The 22,005-nt window shown below is 47.3% G+C and overlaps 1 protein-coding gene across 1 annotated transcript in view; it reads right to left on the reverse strand.

Moving 5' to 3' along the window:
* necab2 (N-terminal EF-hand calcium binding protein 2) overlaps positions 1-22,005 on the reverse strand; it is a 305,211-nt gene that overhangs the window by 67,202 nt on the left and 216,004 nt on the right. The window contains exons 6-7 of the mRNA XM_067997613.1: positions 17,244-17,380; positions 8,508-8,641 (exon numbers count right to left, since the gene is read on the reverse strand). Of these exons, the coding sequence (XP_067853714.1) occupies positions 8,508-8,641; positions 17,244-17,380 (271 nt within the window). The remainder of the gene's footprint in view (positions 1-8,507; positions 8,642-17,243; positions 17,381-22,005) is intronic.

Raw genomic sequence — 22,005 nt, forward strand, 5'->3', positions numbered from 1 at the left:
AGTCACTGTAACACACACTTACCTCAGTCACTGTAACACACACTTACCCCAGTCACTGTAACACACACTTACCCCAATCACTAACACACACTTACCCCAGTCACTGTAACACACACTTACCCCAATCACTATCACACACTTACCCCAGTCACTGTAACACACACTTACCTCAGTCACTGTAAAACACACTTACCCCAGTCACTGTAACACACACTTACCTCAGTCACTGTAAAACACACTTACCCCAGTCACTGTAACACACACTTACCCCAATCACTAACACACACTTACCCCAATCACTGTAACACACACTTACCCCAGTCACTGTAACACACACTTACCCCAGTCACTGTAAGACACACTTAAGCCAATCACTGTAACACACACTTACCCCGGTCACTGTAACACACTTACCCGAGTCACCAAAACTCACAATTACCACAATCACTGAAACACACACTTACCCCAGTCACCATAACAAACACTTCCCCAATCACCGTAACACACACTCGCCCCAATCACTGTAACACACACTTACCCCAGTCACTGTAACACACACTTGCCTGAGTCACTGTAAGACACACTTAAGCCAATCACTGTAACACACACTAACCCAGTCACTGTAACACACACTTACCCCAGTCACTGTAACACACACTTACCCCAGTCACTGTAACACACACTAACCCAGTCACTGTAACACACACTAACCCAGTCACTGTAACACACACTTACCCCAGTCACTGTAACACACACTTACCCCAGTCACTGTAACACACACTTACCCCAGTCACTGTAACACACACTTACCCCAGTCACTGTAACACACACTTAAGCCAATCACTGTAACACACACTTACCCCAGTCACCGTAACACACACTTACCCCAGTCACTGTAACACACACTTACCCCAGTCACTGTAACACACACTTACCCCAGTCACTGTAACACACACTTAAGCCAATCACTGTAACACACACTAACCCAGTCACCGTAACACACACTTACCCCAGTCACTGTAACACACACTTACCCCAGTCACCGTAACACACACTTACCCCAGTCACTGTAACACACACTTACCCCTGTCACTGTAACACACACTGACCTCAATCACTGTAACACACACTGACCTCAATCACTGTAACACACACTTACCCCAGTCACCCCTTTCCCTGGATCTGTAATGCTCAAAAATTTTAACTCTTTAAGTGACTCACCCAGTCACTGTGACTCATAATCACCCTGGTGACACAGACTTATCCAGTCACTGTGACTCACACTCACCCACGTGACACAGACTTATCCAGTCACTGTGACTCACACTCACCCTGGTGACACAGACTTATCCAGTCAATGTGACTCACACTCACCCACGTGACACAGACTTATCCAGTCACTGTGACTCACACTCACCCTGGTGACACAGACTTATCCAGTCAATGTGACTCACACTCACCCATGTGACACAGACTTATCCAGTCACTGTGACTCACACTCACCCACGTGACACAGACTTATCCAGTCACTGTGACTCACACTCTGGTGACACAAACTTATCCGAGTCACTATGACTCACACTCACCCACGTGACACAGACTTATCCAGTCACTGTGACTCACACTCACCCACGTGACACAGACTTATCCAGTCACTGTGACTCACACTCACCCACGTGACACAGACTTATCCAGTCACTGTGACTCACACTCTGGTGACACAAACTTATCCAAGTCACTATGACTCACACTCACCCTGGTGACACAAACTTACCCTAGTCACTATGACTCACACTCACCCTGGTGACACAAACTTACCCCAGTCACTGTGAGTCACACTCACCCTGGTGACACAAACTTACCCCAGTCACTGTGAATCACCCTGGTGACACAAACTTACCAAGTCACTATGACTCACACTCACCCTGTTGACACACACTTATCCCAGTCACTGTGACTCACACTCACACTGGTGACACACACTTACCCCAGCCACTATGACTCACACTCACCCTGTTGACACACACTTACCCCAGTCACCGTGACTCACACTCACACTGGTGACACACACTTACACCAGTCACCATGACTCACATTCACCCTGTTGACACACAATTACCCCAGTCACTGTGACTCACACTCACCCTGGTGACACACACTTACACCAGTCACCATGACTCACATTCACCCTGTTGACACACACCTACCCAAGTAACTGTGACTCACACTCACCCTGTTGACACACACTTACCCCAGTCACTATGACTCACACTCACCCTGTTGACACACACTTACCCCAGTCACTGTGACTCACACTCACACTGGTGACACACACTTACGCCAGTCACCATGACTCACATTCACTCTGTTGACACACACTTACCCCAGTCACTGTGACTCCCACTCACCCTGTTGACTCACACTTACCCCAGTCATTGTGACTCAACCTGGTGACACACACGTACACCAGTCACTGTGACTCACACTCACCCTGTTAACACACACTTACCCCAGTCACTGTGACTCACACTCACCCTGTTGATACACACTTACCCCAGTCACTGTGACTCACACTGGTGACACACACTTACGGCAGTCACTGTGACTCACACTCACACTGGTGACACACACTTACCCAGTCACTGTGACTCGCACTCACCCTGCTAACACAAACTTACCCCAGTCACTGTGACTCACACACACCCTGTTTACACACACTTACCCCAGTCACTGTGACTCACACTCACTCATGTGACACACATTTACCCTAGTCACTATGACTCACACTCACACTGGTGACAAACATTTACCCCAGTCACTGTGACTCACACTCACCCTGTTGATACACACTTACCCAAGTCACTATGAAGCACAGTCTCACTCTGGTGACACACACTTACCTCAGTCACTGTGATTCACACTCACCCTGGTGACACACACTTACCCCAGTCATTGTGACTCAACCTGGTGACACACACATACCCCAGTCACTGTGACTCACACTCACCCTGTTAACACACACTTACCCCAGTCACTGTGACTCACACTCACCCTGTTGATACACACTTACCCAAGTCACTATGAATCACACTCTCACACTGGTGACACACACTTACCCCAGTCACTGTAACTCACACTCACCCTGTTAACACACACTTACCCCAGTCACTGTGACTCACACTGGTGACACACACTTATGCCAGTCACTGTGACTCACACTCACACTGGTGACACACACTTACCCAGTCACCGTGACTCACACTCACCCAGTCACTGTGACTCATACTCACTCATGTGACACACATTTACCCTAGTCACTATGATTCACACTCACCCTGTTGACAAACACTTACCCCAGTCACTGTGACTCACACTCACCCTGTTGATACACACTTACCCAAGTCACTATGAATCACACTCTCACACTGGTGACACACACTTACCCCAGTCACTGTGATTCACACTCACCCTGGTGACACACACTTACCCCGGTCACTGTGACTCACACTCACACTGGTGACACACACTTACCCCAGTCACTGTGACTCACACTGGTAACACATATTTACCCCAGTCATTGTGACTCACACTCACCCTGGTGACATGCACTTACCCCAGTCACTGTGACTCACACTCACACTGGTGACACACACTTACCCCAGTCACTGTGACTCACACTCACACTGGTGACACACACTTACCCCAGTCACTGTGACTCACTCTCATACTGGTAACACACTCTTACCCCAGTCATTGTGACTCACACTCACACTGGTGACACACACTTACCCCAGTCACTGTGACTCATAATCACACTGGGGACACACACTTACCCCAGTTACTGTGACTCACACTCAAACTGGTGACACACACTTACCCCAGTCACTGTGACTCACACTCATCCTTGTGAAACATACTTACACAGTCACTGTGATTCACACTCACCCTGGTGACGCACACTTACCCCAGTCACTGTGACTCACACTCACACTAGTGACACACACTTACCCCAGTCACTGGTACTCACACTCATCCTTGTGAAACATACTTACACAGTCACTGTGATTCACACTCACCCTGGTGACGCACACTTACCCCAGTCACTGTGACTCACACTCACACTAGTGACACACACTTACCACAGTCACTGTGACTCACTCTCACACTGGTAACACACACTTTCCCCAGTCACTGTGACTCACACACACCCTGTTGACACACACTTACCCCAGTCACTGTGACTCACACTCACACTGGTGACACACACTTACCCCAGTCACTGTGACTCACTCTTACACTGGTAACACACACTTACCCCAGTCACTGTGACTCACACACACCCTGTTGACACACACTTACCCCAGTCATTGTGACTCACACTCACACTGGTGACACACACTTACCCCAGTCATTGTGACTCACACTCACCCTGGTGACACAAACATACCCCAGTCACTGTGACTCACACTCACCCTGTTGACATGCACTTACCCCACTCACTGTGACTCACACACACGCTGCCGACACACACTTACCCCAGTCACTGTGACTCACTCTCATACTGGTAACACACTCTTACCCCAGTCATTGTGACTCACACTCACACTGGTGACACACACTTACCCCAGTCACTGTTACTCATAATCACACTGGGGACACACACTTACCCCAGTTACTGTGACTCACACTAAAACAGGTGACACACACTTACCCCAGTCACTGTGACTCACACTCATCCTTGTGAAACATACTTACACAGTCACTGTGATTCACACTCACCCTGGTGACACACACTTACCCAAGTCACTGTGACTCACACTCACACTAGTGACACACACTTACCCCAGTCACTGTGACTCACACTGGTAACACATATTTACCCCAGTCATTGTGACTCACACTCACCCTGGTGACATGCACTTACCCCAGTCACTGTGACTCACACTCACACTGGTGACACACACTTACCCCAGTCACTGTGACTCACACTCACACTGGTGACACACACTTACCCCAGTCACTGTGACTCACTCTCATACTGGTAACACACTCTTACCCCAGTCATTGTGACTCACACTCACACTGGTGACACACACTTACCCCAGTCACTGTGACTCATAATCACACTGGGGACACACACTTACCCCAGTTACTGTGACTCACACTCAAACTGGTGACACACACTTACCCCAGTCACTGTGACTCACACTCATCCTTGTGAAACATACTTACACAGTCACTGTGATTCACACTCACCCTGGTGACGCACACTTACCCCAGTCACTGTGACTCACACTCACACTAGTGACACACACTTACCCCAGTCACTGGTACTCACACTCATCCTTGTGAAACATACTTACACAGTCACTGTGATTCACACTCACCCTGGTGACGCACACTTACCCCAGTCACTGTGACTCACACTCACACTAGTGACACACACTTACCACAGTCACTGTGACTCACTCTCACACTGGTAACACACACTTTCCCCAGTCACTGTGACTCACACACACCCTGTTGACACACACTTACCCCAGTCACTGTGACTCACACTCACACTGGTGACACACACTTACCCCAGTCACTGTGACTCACTCTTACACTGGTAACACACACTTACCCCAGTCACTGTGACTCACACACACCCTGTTGACACACACTTACCCCAGTCATTGTGACTCACACTCACACTGGTGACACACACTTACCCCAGTCATTGTGACTCACACTCACCCTGGTGACACAAACATACCCCAGTCACTGTGACTCACACTCACCCTGTTGACATGCACTTACCCCACTCACTGTGACTCACACACACGCTGCCGACACACACTTACCCCAGTCACTGTGACTCACTCTCATACTGGTAACACACTCTTACCCCAGTCATTGTGACTCACACTCACACTGGTGACACACACTTACCCCAGTCACTGTTACTCATAATCACACTGGGGACACACACTTACCCCAGTTACTGTGACTCACACTAAAACAGGTGACACACACTTACCCCAGTCACTGTGACTCACACTCATCCTTGTGAAACATACTTACACAGTCACTGTGATTCACACTCACCCTGGTGACACACACTTACCCAAGTCACTGTGACTCACACTCACACTAGTGACACACACTTACCCCAGTGACTGTGACTCACACTCATACTGGTAACACACTCTTACCCCAGTCATTGTGACTCACACTCACACTGGTGACACACACTTACCACAGTCACTGTGACTCACTCTCACACTTGTAACACACACTTACCCCAGTCATTGTGACTCACACTCACACTGGTGACACACACTTACCCCAGTCACTGTGACTCACTCTCACACTGGTAACACACACTTTCCCCAGTCACTGTGACTCACACACACCCTGCCGACACACACTTACCCCAGTCACTGTGACTCACACTCACACTGGTGACACACACTTACCCCAGTCACTGTGACTCATAATCACACTGGGGACACACACTTACCCCAGTTACTGTGACTCACACTCAAACTGGTGACACACACTTACCCCAGTCACTGTGACTCACACTCATCCTTATGAAACATACTTACACAGTCACTGTGATTCACACTCACCCTGGTGATGCACACTTACCCCAGTCACTGTGACTCACACTTACACTGGTAACATACACTTACCCCAGTCACTGTGACTCACACACACCCTGTTGACACACACTTACCCCAGTCATTGTGACTCACACTCACACTGGTGACACTCACTTACCCCAGTCACTGTGACTCACACACACCCTGTTGACACACACTTACCCCAGTTATTGTGACTCACACTCACACTGGTGACACACACTTACCCCAGTCATTGTGACTCACACTCACCCTGATGACACAGACATACCCCAGTCACTGTGACTCACACTCACCCTGTTGACATGCACTTACCCCACTCACTGTGACTCACACACACGCTGCTGACACACACTTACCCCAGTCACTGTGACTCACTCTCATACTGGTAACACACTCTTACCCCAGTCATTGTGACTCACACTCACACTGGTGACACACACTTACCCCAGTCACTGTGCATCATAATCACACTGGGGACACACACTTACCCCAGTTACTGTGACTCACACTCAAACTGGTGACACACACTTACCCCAGTCACTGTGACTCACACTCATCCTTGTGAAACATACTTACACAGTCACTGTGATTCACACTCACCCTGGTGACACACACTTACCCAAGTCACTGTGACTCACACACACCCTGTTGACACACACTTACCCCAGTCACTGTGACTCACACTCACACTGGTGACACACACTTACCCCAGTCACTGTGACTCACTCTCACACTGGTAACACACACTTTCCCCAGTCACTGTGACTCACACACACCCTGTTGACACACACTTACCCCAGTCACTGTGACTCACACTCACACTGGTGACACACACTTACCCCGGTCACTGTGACTCACTCTTACACTGGTAACACACACTTACCCCAGTCACTGTGACTCACACACACCCTGTTGACACACACTTACCCCAGTCACTGTGACTCACACTCAAACTGGTGACACACACTTACCCCAGTCACTGTGACTCACACACACCCTGTTGACACACACTTACCCCAGTCACTGTGACTCACACTCACCCTGGTGACACAAACATACCCCAGTCATTCTGACTCACACTCACCCTGGTGACACACACTTACCCCAGTCACTGTGACTCACACTCACCCTGGTGACACAAACTTACCCCAGTCACTATGACTCACACTCACCCTGGTGACACAAACTTACCCCAGTCACTATGACTCACACTCACCCTGTTAACACACACTTACCCCAGTCACTGTGACTCACACTCACACTGGTGACACACACTTACCCCAGTCACTGTGACTCACACTCACGCTGGCGACACCCACTTACCCCAGTCACTGTGACTCACACTCACACTGGTGACACACACTTACCCCAGTCACTGTGACTCACACTCACACTGGTGACACACACTTACCCCAGTCACTGTGACTCACACTCATTCTGGTGACACACCCTTACCCCAGTCATTGTGACTCACACTCACCCTGGTAACACACACTATCCCCAGTCACTATGACTCACGCTCATCCTGGTGACACACCCTTACCCCACTCACTGTGACTCACACTCATGCTGGTGACACACACTTACCCCAGTCATTTTGACTCACACTCACACTGGTGACACACACTTACCCCAGTCACTGTGACTCACACTCACACTGGTGATACACACTTACCCCAGTCACTGTGACTCACACTCACACTGGTGACACACACTTACGCTAGTCACTGTGACTCACACTCACCCTGTTGACACACACTTACCCCAGTCATTGTGACTCATACTCACCCTGGTGACACACACTTACGATAGTCACTATGACTCACGCTTATCCTGGTGACCTTACCCCAGTCATTGGTACTCACGCTCATCTTGGTGACACACCCTTACCTAAGTCAGTTTTCAGTTTCTTGTCCCTCGCTGGCATTCTGTTGTTGGCCTGGTTTCCCGATGCCTGCTGGGTGTACCAGCTCTCCACCACCCCATGGCTTGCCTTGCTGTCGTAGAACCTGTGACAGGTGAGATAAAGTTACTCCATTTATCAATGCCTTTCAGCATTCAGAATCCTCTCCGAATCTCACTTTTCTCTCAATAGATTAGATTTCCCAGTTACCAGAAACGAACCTGCGGAGGCCCAGAAGTTGGATGGCAGTCAATCCCGCGTCAATCCCATTGGAATCTCACTTCAATCCCACTTCAATCCCATTGGAATCTCACTTCAATCCCATTGCAATCCTGCTGGAATCTCACTGCAATCCTGCTGCAATTTCACTGGAATCTCACTAGAGCCCTGCTGGAATCCCAGTAGAATCCCACTGGAATCGTGCTGGAATCCTGCTGGAATTCCACTGAAATCTCACTGGAATCCTGCTGGAATTCCGCTGCAATCCCACTGCGCTTAAAGTTGCTGCCAGCCATTCAGGCTTCTGTAAAGTGTTCTGTCACAAAGCATGTGAGCACTTCATGCCCATGTGAGCACTCGATGCCCATGTCAGCACTCGATGCCCATGTGAGCACTCGATGCCCATGTGAGCATTCGATGCCCATGTCAGCACTCGATGCCCATGTCAGCACTCGATGCTCATGTGAGCACTCGATGCCCAGGTGAGCACTCGATGCTCATGTGAGCACTCGATGCCCAGGTGAGCACTCGATGCTCATGTGAGCACTCGATGCCCATGTCAGCACTCGATGCCCATGTGAGCACTCGATGCCCATGTCAGCACTCGATGCCCATGTCAGCACTCGATGCTCATGTGAGCACTTGATGCCCATGTGAGCACTTCATGCCCATGTGAGCACTCGATGCCCATGTGAGCACTCGATGTCCATGTGAGCACTCGATGCCCATATGAAACTTTATAGAAGTTACATGGAGAAGAGTGTCTGTGTGATTTCCTGTTCTATTTGACGGGACTGTACAGTATGTGTATTGGTTACCCGTATAGAATTAGAGCGATGGGAAGCTCAATGTGCAAAGGAGCTCTTAAAGGGACAGAGGCTTAAGTGAGGAGTGGTCTCCTTTTCTTTATTTTTATGCTGTTTTGTTCCTGTTTTTAAAAAAATAACAGTTTTTCAGGCCTTGAATTTTGCAAATGCAAAACAGGCATGAGGGGGATCAGAAGGTTGGGCCAGCATGCCGTGGACCTGTTTTGCACCAAATTCCTTCTGCCCACAATTTCCAACATGGCTGCATTTTTGCATGATGGCGCAACAAGGCAGAACTCCCTAATCAGCATCAAAGTCTGAAAGCTTGTGATATACGAGCCCACCGAGCTCTCCTGCCCTGTCACCAAACAGGACCATTCCCCCCAAAACATCAGGAACACCAGAGGACCATTCCCCCCAAAACATCAGGAACACCAGAGGACCATTCACCCCAAAACATCAGGAACACCAGAGGACCATTCACCCCAAAACATCAGGAACACCAGAGGACCATTCACTCCAAAACATCAGGAACACCAGAGGACCATTCACCCCAAAACATCAGGAACACCAGAGGACCATTCCCCCCAAAACATCAGGAACACCAGAGGACCATTCACCCCAAAACATCAGAACCTCATTAAGGCCCCAAAAATTCCCAAAGAGTTAAGGGTGCGGGGGCAGGATGAGAAGCCATTGCAGGAGAATCTCTGGTTATGACTGGATAGTGTGGGCAGTCCCACAGAGCTGGACAATGGAGGAGGGCCACTGGAGGATGATGCTGCAGCAGGCCAGATACTAGAATCTAGATGACTCAGCAGAGAAAACTGTCTCCGTAGAAAGCAGCAGTGAGGTTGGAAGTTCAGGAGATGGGAAGACAAATTTGAGCAGAGTTCCAACCATTGAAAAGAGCTCAGTGAAAAGAACAAGCAAGGTTGGATTTTCAGTCCAGTGAGCAGCCAGTGAAGAGATGGCATCAAGGGGAAGATGCAGATTTTCTGCCAAAACCCAGACCAGGTGGCTATATCATCACCAGAGTTAAGGACGATCCAGCTCAGAATCAGCATAATTCAACAGAATATCAAAACAGATTATTCAGGAAACCTCATCATTTGAAGCTTCCTAGAACCTTCTCATTTCTCATACTCACATCAAAAGGTCTAAAGCCTCCCACTTTTTAGCTCGGCATCGCTCTGTCCCAAGTCTTACAATACCAGAGAGCCAAATCATTGTGGACATATTTTGGATGGAAATGAGATGTTCAGAACATCATAAGGAACAAGAAAGATGGCATCGAGCTGACTCACTGCCACAGTGCAGGTGTTATTGTCACAAACTCGCCCGAGGGTGGTGGGAGCTGGCAAAACCACTTAGAGAAGATTCCAGGACCCAGTGAAGGTCCTCCCCGTTCCTGAAGGTAATGGAATGGAGCTGGAGGATATCAGTCCAACCCTACAATCATATCGTGTGGCCTGGCTGATAGAAAAGTACCCCTTGTGAGACAGGGGCAGGCTACAGTCAGGAAGGAAGGAATGCAGATCTGAAGGCTGTTAACATTGCCAGTATCCCAAAATGGAGGGCCCGGGAGAATTGATAAACCACAGGTGATTGATTCGTTCCTGCCCTCCTTTCTCAAAGGCGCTGAGTTTTACTGGCTGCACTTTCAAGGTGTCAGCGATCGCCAGTATCTCAATCAAGAGGCCTTTCTTCAGGTGTGAGCCTAGGTAGCGAGTTTTGAAAAGCTATCCAACTGTGGGGAGCATCACAGCTGAGCCTGATCCTGCCCTGTGGACACCGGTGCAATTTTGAGCTTTGGGTAGCATTTTAGCTAACACCAATTGTAAACCCCATACTCAGCATAGATTGAGGACTGACCTTAGCTCCTTGTGGCCTGAACAGCTCACTGCCACACCAGGAGGTGCCGTTGACTGCTAGGCCAACTGGGAAAGCCAACAAACCGCTGCCTTAAAGCAATAAACTTCCATGGGGCTGCAAATTATTCAGCTCCTCAATCGCTGGTGATTGCTTTCTGAGACTTTGCCCACTCAATCAGAGCAAAGGAAGAGTCGTGAATTCCCAGTGCTGGGCCAAGAAAAGAGCCAGGCAATCTATCTTCAGAAATAAATAACTTAGTAAATCATCCGTCTGATAAATCAAGAGTGAAAACCTGTCCTGAACTACCTAGCAGTTGCTAAGCAACAAATATCCATCCTCTACCACCACTCCCCCCCTCCCCGCCCCCCCCACATCTAGAATTCTAAGAATAATTATGAAGACTGCTTGCACAGTTCATCTGGAACCACACACATTATATTATTGGTTGCACAGCCTGTCCCTGTTCAAACATTCTCTCATCGTCATCAAGCAACAATCTAAATTACCTTAGGAGTCAGGGGAACTAACAATATCTCATTAAAACCCAATTTCAATCATAGGAACAGGAGAAGGCCTTTCAACTCCTCGGGCCTGCTCCACCATTCAATTAGACCATGGCTGATCTGGACCTCAACTCCATTTCCCGCCTTTGCTCCATATCCCTTGATACCCTTACCCAACTCCTGAATAGTCCAGCTCCTTGTTCCTGATTCTCCCGTCAGATGGAATCATTTCTGCCCTATCAAATCCTATTAACATTTTAAACACCTCAATTAGACCACCCCTCAATCTTCCATATTCAAGGGAACACAATCCATGTTCATATAACCTGTCCTCGTAATTTAACTCCCCAAGCCCCGGTATCATCCTGGTGAATCTGCGCTGTAACCCCTCCAAGGCCAATATATCCTTCCTGAGGTGCGGTGCCCAGAATGGGATCTGACCAAGGCTCTGAACAACTGAAGCATCATTTCCTCCCCTTTGAGTTCCAGCCACCTTGAGATAAAGGTCAAGATTCTATTGGGCTTTTTGATTACTTTTTGTACCTGTCTTTTAAAGCAGCTCCTCTCCCCTACAAAATAGCAGAGAGTGGTGGAAGCCCAGGTCATCTGCTGCCTCCTGGTATTCCATTAAATTGAAAAGCCCGAGGGAAAAGCCAAGACCCACAGAGCAGCACAGTGGACAGGCAGAAAGGAGAGGGGCAGAAGTTGAGGTAAATCTATAGTGTATTGGTCTGTAGATTGAGAAAAATAGGGAATTCCAGGGCTAGATTTTCACCTTGACCACCTGGGTGGAGTGCAGAATGGAAAACTAGTGGGGGGTTGGCACGCCAGTGACAGAGGGGGCGATTACAACTCTACCCGCCCGGTGGAAACCAGGCACGTGGGCAGTTTAAAACGGCCCGAGTTATTTACCCGGCAGAAGGTGCCAGTACCCTGCTGTCTGCGATTTTACCCTGCGCTCCAGAGCAGGCAATAAGCTCACCCGCCCAAAGCCATCTGGGTCCTTCGCTGCAGAGGCGAGCCGGGTCCTGATCCCGATAACGACAATTTTAACTCAGGCAGGAGCGGGGGAGGCGCCAGGCCCAGCCAGGAGAGAAGGGAATCAGCCACGGGAGAGGCCAACAAAGCTGAGTGCTTTTCTTACCTTTGTGGGGCCAGGAGGGACAGGGCAGGAGTGTTTAGGTCTCTCACGTCCCCAATACCCCTCCCATTTCCTGAAGTGAGACCCTGCCCACCACCCCCGCCAGCCTTGGGCCACAGGCGGGTTGGAAATTAACTCGCCGGGGCAGTTTCTCACCGGAAACCCGCTGACAGTTAAAATCCAGGCCAGAATCTATCGGATTTTCCCTCCACTGAAATTAGTGGAAGGATTAATGTGGTGGCTTCTGTTAGGAGTGTTCGACCCTCCATGTCAGAATTTCCGTTCTGTGCTCCCCCCAGGCAGGAAAGAGGAGTTTTGAGATTCTGGGAAAGAATGAGTTAGGGGAGGTGTTAGTTCATTTAAACAGAGTGAGGATGCAGGGAGAAGGAAGGCTGTGTGGGATGGTGTGCTTGAGAAGTGAGGCAGGTTCAATGGAACGCTGACCATCGTGTCGACGACATGAGGACGAGAGGCTGTGGTGGGGAGAGACTGGAGGTTGGAGGTAAGAGAGAGATTTCCTGTCTAAAGCAAAAAAAAATCAGTCGTTAAACGCCTCATCCTAACACATCAGTCTACTCTCAATCATCAGCAAAGTGATGAAAGGTGTCGTCGACAGTGCTATCAAGCGGCACTTACTCACCAATAACCTGCTCACCGATGCTCAGTTTGGGTTTCGCCAGGACCACTCGGCTCCAGACCTCATTACAGCCTTGGTCCAAACATGGACAAAAGAGCTGAATTCCAGAGGTGAGGTGAGAGTGACTGCCCTTGACATCAAGGCAGCATTTGACCGAGTGTGGCACCAAGGAGCCCTAGTAAAATTGAAGTCAATGGGAATCAGGGGGAAAACTCTCCAGTGGCTGGAGTCATACCTAGCACAAAGGAAGATGTTCGTGGTTGTTGGAGGCCAATCATCTCAGCCCCAGGGCATTGCTGCAGGAGTTCCTCAGGGCAGTGTCCTTGGCTCAACCATCTTCAGCTGCTTCATCGATGACCTTCCCTCCATCATAAGGTCAGAAATAGGGATGTTCGCTGATGATTGCACAGTGTTCAGTTCCATTCGCAACCCCTCAGATAATGAAGCAGTCCGAGCCCGCATGCAGCAAGACCTGGACAACATCCAGGCTTGGGCTGATAAGTGGCAAGTAACATTCGCGCCAGACAAGTGCCAGGCAATGACCATCTCCAACAAGAGAGAGTCTAACCACCTCCCCTTGACATTCAACGGCATTACCATTGCCGAATCCCCCACCATCAATATTCTGGGGGTCACCATTGACCAGAAACTTAACTGGACCAGCCATATAAATACTGTGGCTACAAAAGCAGATCAGAGGCTGGGTATTCTGCGGCGAGTGACTCACCTCCTAACTCCCCAAAGCCTTTCCACCATTTACATGGCACAAGTCAGGAGTGTGATGGAATACTCTCCACTTGCCTTGATGAGTGCAGCTCCAACAACACTCAAGAAGCTCAACACCATCCAAGATAAAGCAACCCGCTTGATTGGCACCCCATCCACCACCCTAAACATTCACTCCCTTCACCAGCGGCGCACTGTGGCTGCAGTGTGTACCATCCACAGGATGCACTGCAGCAACTCGCCAAGGCTTCTTCGACAGCACCTCCCAAACCCGCGACCTCTACCACCTAGAAGGACAAGAGCAGCAGGCGCATGGGAACAATGGATTAGGAAAAAAAGGAGGGCTTTTGGCAGATACAAAAGGCTAAAGACGGAGGAAGCCCTAGAGGAGTACAAAAAGTGCAAGGGGATACTTAAAAAAGAAATTAGGAGATCAAGGAGGGGCCATGAAATAACACTGGCGAGCAAAATAAAGGAAAATCCTAAGATGTTTTATAAGTATATTAAGGGTAAGAGGATGACTAGGGAAAAAATAGGGCCCATTAGGGACAAAAATGGCAATCTGTGTGTGGAGCCGGCAGATGTAGGAGGGGTTCTAAATGAATTTTTTGCATCTGTTTTCACTATGGAGAAGGACGATGTAGACATAGAAATACGGCAGGGGGACTGTGATATACTCGAACATATTAACATCGAGCGGGAGGAGGTATTGGCGGTTTTAGCAGGCCTAAAAATGGATAAATCCCCAGGCCCGGACGAAATGTATCCCAGGCTACTGTGTGAGGCAAAGGCGGAGATTGCGGGGGCTCTAACACATATATTCAGAACCTCTCTGGCCACAGGGGATGTGCCAGAGGACTGGAGAACCGCTAATGTAGTACCATTATTCAAGAAGGGGAGTAGGGAAAAACCGGGGAACTACAGGCCAGTGAGCCTAACATCAGTGGTAGGAAAATTATTGGAAAAAATTCTGAAGGACAAAATTAGTCTCCACTTGGAGAAGCAAGGATTAATCAGGGATAGTCAACATGGCTTTGTCAAGGGAAGATCATGTCTGACTAATTTGATTGAATTTTTTGAGGGGGTGACTAGGCGTGTGGATGAGGGTAACGCAGTGGATGTGGTATACATGGATTTCAGTAAGGCCTTCGATAAAGTCCCCCACAGGAGACTGGTCAAGAAGGTACGAGCCCATGGAATCCAGGGTGCCTTGGCACTTTGGATATAAAACTGGCTTAGTGGCAGAAGGCAGAGGGTGATGGTCGAAGGTTGTTTTTGTGACTGGAAGCCTGTGGCCAGTGGGGTACCACAGGGATCGGTGCTGGGTCCCTTGCTGTTTGTGGTCTACATTAATGACTTGGATATGAATGTAAAAGGTATGATCAGTAAGTTCGCTGATGATACAAAAATTGGTAGGGTGGTAAATAGCGAGGAGGATAGCCTCAGTCTGCAGGACGATATAGATGGGTTGGTCAGATGGGCGGAACAGTGGCAAATGGAATTTAACCTGGAAAAGTGCGAGGTGATGCACTTTGGAGGGACTAACAAGGCAAGGGAATACACAATGAATGGGAGGACCCTAGGCAAGACAGAGGGTCAGAGGGATCTTGGTGTGCAAGTTCACAGATCCCTGAAGGCGGCGGAACAGGTAGATAAGGTGGTAAAGAAGGCATATGGGATACTTGCCTTTATTAGCCGAGGCATAGAATATAAGAGCAAGGAGGTTATGATGGAGCTGTATAAAACACTGGTTAGGCCACAGCTGGAGTACTGTGTGCAGTTCTGGTCGCCACACTACAAGAAGGATGTGATCGCTTTGGAGAGGGTGCAGAGGAGATTCACCAGGATGTTACCAGGGCTGGAGCGCTTCAGCTATGAAGAGAGACTGGGAAGATTGGGTTTGTTTTCCTTGGAGCAGAGGAGGCTGAGGGGGGACATGATTGAGGTGTACAAAATTATGAGGGGCACAGATAGGATGGATACTAAGGAGCTTTTTCCCTTCGTTGAGGGTTCTATAACAAGGGGACATAGATTCAAGGTAAAAGTCAGGAGGTTTAGAGGGGATTTGAGAAAGAACTTTTTCACCCAGAGGGTGGTTGGAGTCTGGAACTCACTGCCTGAAAGGGTTGTGGAGGCAGGAACCCTCACAACATTCAAGAAGCATTTGGATGAGCACATGAAATGCCATAGCATACAAGGCTACGGACCAAATGCTGGAATATGGGATTAGAGTAGACAGGGCTTGATGGCCGGCGCGGACACGATGGGCCGAAGGGCCTCTATCCGTGCTGTATAACTCTATGACTCTATGACTCTAACACCACCTGCACGTTCCCCTCCAAGTCACACACCATCCCGACTTGGAAATATATCGCCGTTCCTTCATCGTCACTGGGTCAAAATCCTGGAACTCCCTTCCGAACAGCACTGTGGGAGAACCGTCACCACACGGACTGCAGCGGTTCAAGAAGGCGGCTCACCACCACCTTCTCAAGGGCAATTAGGGATGGGCAATAAATGCCGGCCTCGCCAGTGACGCCCACATCCCACGAACGAATAAAAAAAAACAAGAAGCACATTATAAAATGCGGCTGACAGTCAGATCTACCTAAATGTGCGGGACTTCCTGTATTTGAATGCTGTACTGAGGGAGGACTGCACTGACGGAGGTGCCAACTTTCTGATAAGCCAAGGCCCCATCTGTTTGTTCAGGTGGACATAAAAGGCCTCATGACAGTATTCAAAGAGCAGGGGAGGTGTCCTGGCCCAGATTTATTATTGAGAAGGAGGGGTCTCCATACCCGGTCTGAGTGCTCTGATAGTCTATGGCATCGACTGCACTTTCCACAGAGGTCAGTAGGGACTGAATCTGACTGGCTGTCTCCTTCAGCAGGAATCGGGTCACAAACTGGTCCAACTTTGTCCCACTCTCGTACACCTGAAGGAGCAGAAGGAATCAACAGTCAATTAAAAAAAACCTTTAAAAAGCACATATAAAGAATGAACATTAAATTCCAGGTCCTTTTCATGTTTTCTTTTTTTGCAATATTTATTAACTAATTTCCTATTATATTTATGACCCTTAATCTTCCTTATAAGCCTCACATGTGAAACTTTATCAAATATTTTCTGAAAATTCAGGTAATTCTTTCTACTGGCAAGTCTCTATGCATTAGTTTATTTAATTGTAAACAATTTTACAACACCAAGTTATAGTCCAGCAATTTTATTTTAAATTCAATTGAATTTAAAATAAAATTGTTGGACTATAACTTGGTGTTGTAAAATTGTTTACAATTGTCAACCCCAGTCCATCACCGGCATCTCCACATCATTAGTTTATTTAATGCAGTGGATTAGTGAGGCGTGACTTGCTATGGACTTACAATCCATACTGGCTGCTTCTTATGGCATCTGTGCTTTTCACAGCATCTGAATATTAATAGCATTCCATAAAATTATTGCTTGTTTCCTCGCTGTGAGTTTAGCTGAGCAGGTCTGTAATTCCAGAGTTCATGTCTCTCTCCTCTTGGGATATCATTTTCTACAATGTACATTCCGCCACTAAAACAGGCGTCTGCAGCTAAAAGATGTCACTAGATCCGTTATATAATGTTTACCCTGATATTTTTCTCTGTACATTAGTTTTAATAAATCCCTAAAGGCAAACATTTCGAAATTCGAGACTAACACAGAGTGGAAAATATCAGCATTAACATACTGAAAACAACGAGTGATTTATATCGCAGTCATGGGATTTGTGTTTAAGAGTTTCTCCGGTATTAGGAATGCCAAACAATGAGAGAGAATGGGAAGGGGTTTGATCCATTGGGATTCTATTGATTGGGAGTGAATGGGAAGGGATTTTCCCATTAGATTTCTATTGATTGGGAGTGAATGGGAAGGGGTTTGGTCCCATGTAATTCTATACAATGGGAGTGAATGGGAAGGGGTTTGGTCCCATGTAATTCTATACAATGGGAGTGAATGGGAAGGGGTTTGGTCCCATGTAATTCTATACAATGGGAGTGAATGGGAAGGGGTTTGGTCCCATGTAATTCTATACAATGGGAGTGAATGGGAAGGGGTTTGGTCCCATGTAATTCTATACAATGGAAGTGATTGGGAAGGGGTTTGGTCCCATGTAATTCTATACAATGGGAGTGAATGGGAAGGGGTTTGGTCCCATGTAATTCTATACAATGGGAGTGAATGGGAAGGGGTTTGGTCCCATGTAATTCTATACAATGGGAGTGAATGGGAAGGGGTTTGGTCCCATGTAATTCTATACAATAGGAGTGATTGGGAAGGGGTTTGGTCCCATGTAATTCTATACAATGGAAGTGATTGGGAAGGGGTTTGGTCCCATGTAATTCTATACAATGGGAGTGAATGGGAAGGGGTTTGGTCCCATGTAATTCTATACAATGGGAGTGAATGGGAAGGGGTTTGGTCCCATGTAATTCTATACAATAGGAGTGATTGGGAAGGGGTTTGGTCCCATGTAATTCTATACAATGGAAGTGATTGGGAAGGGGTTTGGTCCCATGTAATTCTATACAATAGGAGTGATTGGGAAGGGGTTTGGTCCCATGTAATTCTATACAATGGGAGTGATTGGGATGGGGTTTGATCCATTGGGGTTCTATACAGTGATAGTGAATAGGAAAGGGCTTGGTCCATTGGGATTCTATGCAATGGGAGTGAATGGAAGGGGTTCAGTCTTATGGAATTCTATTGAATGAAGTGAATGGGAAGGGATTTGGTCCATTAGGATTATATGCATTGAGAATAATGGAAGAGATTTGCTCCACTAGAATTCTATTGAATGGAAGCGAATGGGAAGGGATTTTGCCAATTGGAATTCTATACAATGGGGGTGAATGGGAGGGGGATTGATCCATTAAGATACTATACAATGGGGATGAATAGGAATGGATTTGGTTCATTAGGATAGTATATAATGGGAGTTAATGGGAAGAGGTTTGTTCCATTGGAATTCTATACAATGGGAGTGAATAAAAAAAATTATGCTATAATATGGGAATACTAGGGAGAGAGTTGGGTCAATTGTAATGGGGGAAAGTTGATCCTTTGAGATTGTATGCAAGAGTTGGCATGTTGCCTGGATGAAGTCTGTGTTTATGTGGAATCAGCTATGTTTATCCTGGTATATATCCATTCGAGGATCTCAGTGCAAGACAGACTCACAGAGATGATCCTGCCCGATTCTGGCATCAATTTGTTCTGCATTCTGAGTGGATGATAGACCTTGCTCAGCTCAACGACGTCAAACATTTCAATTCATGTAAAATCTCTACCTGGACCGTTAAGTAAACTAAACCCAGCTTGACAGCTTAATTACTAATTATTACATTGCTAATTACCACATTACAGGCAAGCATGCAGGGAGATTTCCTTTACTTAACACTTCCAGCAAGTTGGAATTACACCGGGGGATCTGGGAATTCATTGTGAGAAATCATTAGCTGGATGAGAATGTGAGGGAGTGAAGGGAGAAAGAACGAAAAATTATAGAGTCATAGAATCATGAAATGATGCAGCATAGAAGGAGGCCATTCAGCCCATCATACCTGTGCCAGCTCTTTGAAAGAGCTATCCAATTAGTTCCACTCCCCTGCCCTTTCCCTATAGCCCTGAAAAATTTTCCCCTTCAAATATTAATCCAATTCCATTTTTGAAAGTTACTATTGAATCTGCTTCCACCACCCTTTCAGGCAGTGCATTCCAGATCATAACAACTCGCTGCGTAAAAAAATTCTCCTCATCTCCCCTCTGGTTCTTTTGCCAATTACCTTAAATCTGTGTCCTCTGGTTACTGACCCTCCTGCAACTGGAAACAGTTTCTCCTTATTTACTCTGTCAAAACCCTTCATGATTTTGAACACCTCTAAAATGTGGTGTGCAGAATTGGACACAATACTCAAGCTGGAGCCTAATTAGTGATTTATAAAGATTTAGCATATCCTCCTTGCTTTTGTACTCTATGCCTCTGTTTATAAAGCCCAGGATCCCATATGCTATTTTAACAGCCTTCTCAATCTGTCCTGCAACCTTCAAAGATTTGTTGCACGTACACCCCCAGGTCTCTCTGTTCCTGCACCCACTTTAAAATGATACAATTTAATCGATAATGCCCCTCCTCATTCTTCCTACCAAAATGTATCACTTCACACTTCTCTGTGTTAAATTTCATCTGCCATGTGCCTGCCCATTTCACCAGTCTGTCTATGTCCTCCTGAAGTCTGTTATTATCCTCCTCACTATTTATTATATTTCCGAGTTTTGTGTCATCTGCAAACTTTGTAATTATGCCCTCTATAACCAAGTCCAGATCATTAATATATATCAAAAAAAGCAATGGTCCTGATACCGACCCCTGGGGGACATCACTGTATACTTCCCTCCAGTCTGAAAAACAATCGTTCACCACTACTCTCTGCTTTCTGTCCCTTAGCCAATTTCATATCCATGCAGCCACTGCCCCTTTAATCCCATGGGCTTCAATTTTGCTAACATGTCTATTATGTGGTACTTTGTCAAACATCTTTTGAAAGTCCATATAGACATCAACTACACGACCCTCATCAACCCTCTTCATTACTTGTAATGTTGTTTGTGAGATAAATATTGGCCAGGACACCGGGGAGAATTCTCTCTTCTTTGAAAAGTGTCATGGGATCTTTTACGCCCATCTGAGAGGGCAAATGGGACCTCAGTATAACATCTCATCTGAAAGACAGCACCTCTGACAGTGTAGGACTCCCTCAGTACTGCACTGGATTGTCTGCCTAAATTATGTGCTCCAGTCTCTGGAGTGGGACTATGAACCCATGACCTTCTGACTCAGAGGCAAGAGAGCTACCGACTGAGGCACGGCTGAAACAAGCCAAAGGAAAAGACGAGATATTAAATAGAACATGTACACATGGCTAACACCGAGTCACAAACCACAAGTATTCCATGGAAGCTCCACACCCTTTGTATAGGTCCTTTGATCGGAAGTGTCACAACAAAGTCCATTAACATCCACCATCACCAAAACAAGGATTCAATCTTTTTGGTGATTCTTTCAATCTTTTTTAATCAAGAGCTTAAATCCCTTCATCTTTCCTCAATTCCCAATCAAGGTCAGTCCTCCACCAATAAAGCTCTCCAGCAATCTGCTTGGAAGCCCAGCAATAATTTCACCGAGTTTGTTTTCACTCCCTGGTGAGGAAGAGCCAACCTCTACCCCTCCCCCATTACCACTCAACAGTGGCACAGATTATTGAATCATTACTCTCAACAGGGGCATTGAATCATTACTCTCAACAGGTCATTGAATCATTACTCTCAACAGGGGCATTGAATCATTACTCTCAACAGGGGCATTGAATCATTACTCTCAACAGGGGCATTGAATCATTAATCTCAACAGGGGCATTGAATCATTACTCTCAACAGGTCATTGAATCATTACTCTCAACAGGGGCATTGAATCATTACTCTCAACAGGGGCATTGAATCATTACTCTCAACAGGGGCATTGAATCATTACTC

Source organism: Heptranchias perlo, chromosome 16 (genome assembly GCF_035084215.1).
Source record: "Heptranchias perlo isolate sHepPer1 chromosome 16, sHepPer1.hap1, whole genome shotgun sequence".
NCBI classification, from domain to species: Eukaryota; Metazoa; Chordata; class Chondrichthyes; order Hexanchiformes; family Hexanchidae; genus Heptranchias; species Heptranchias perlo.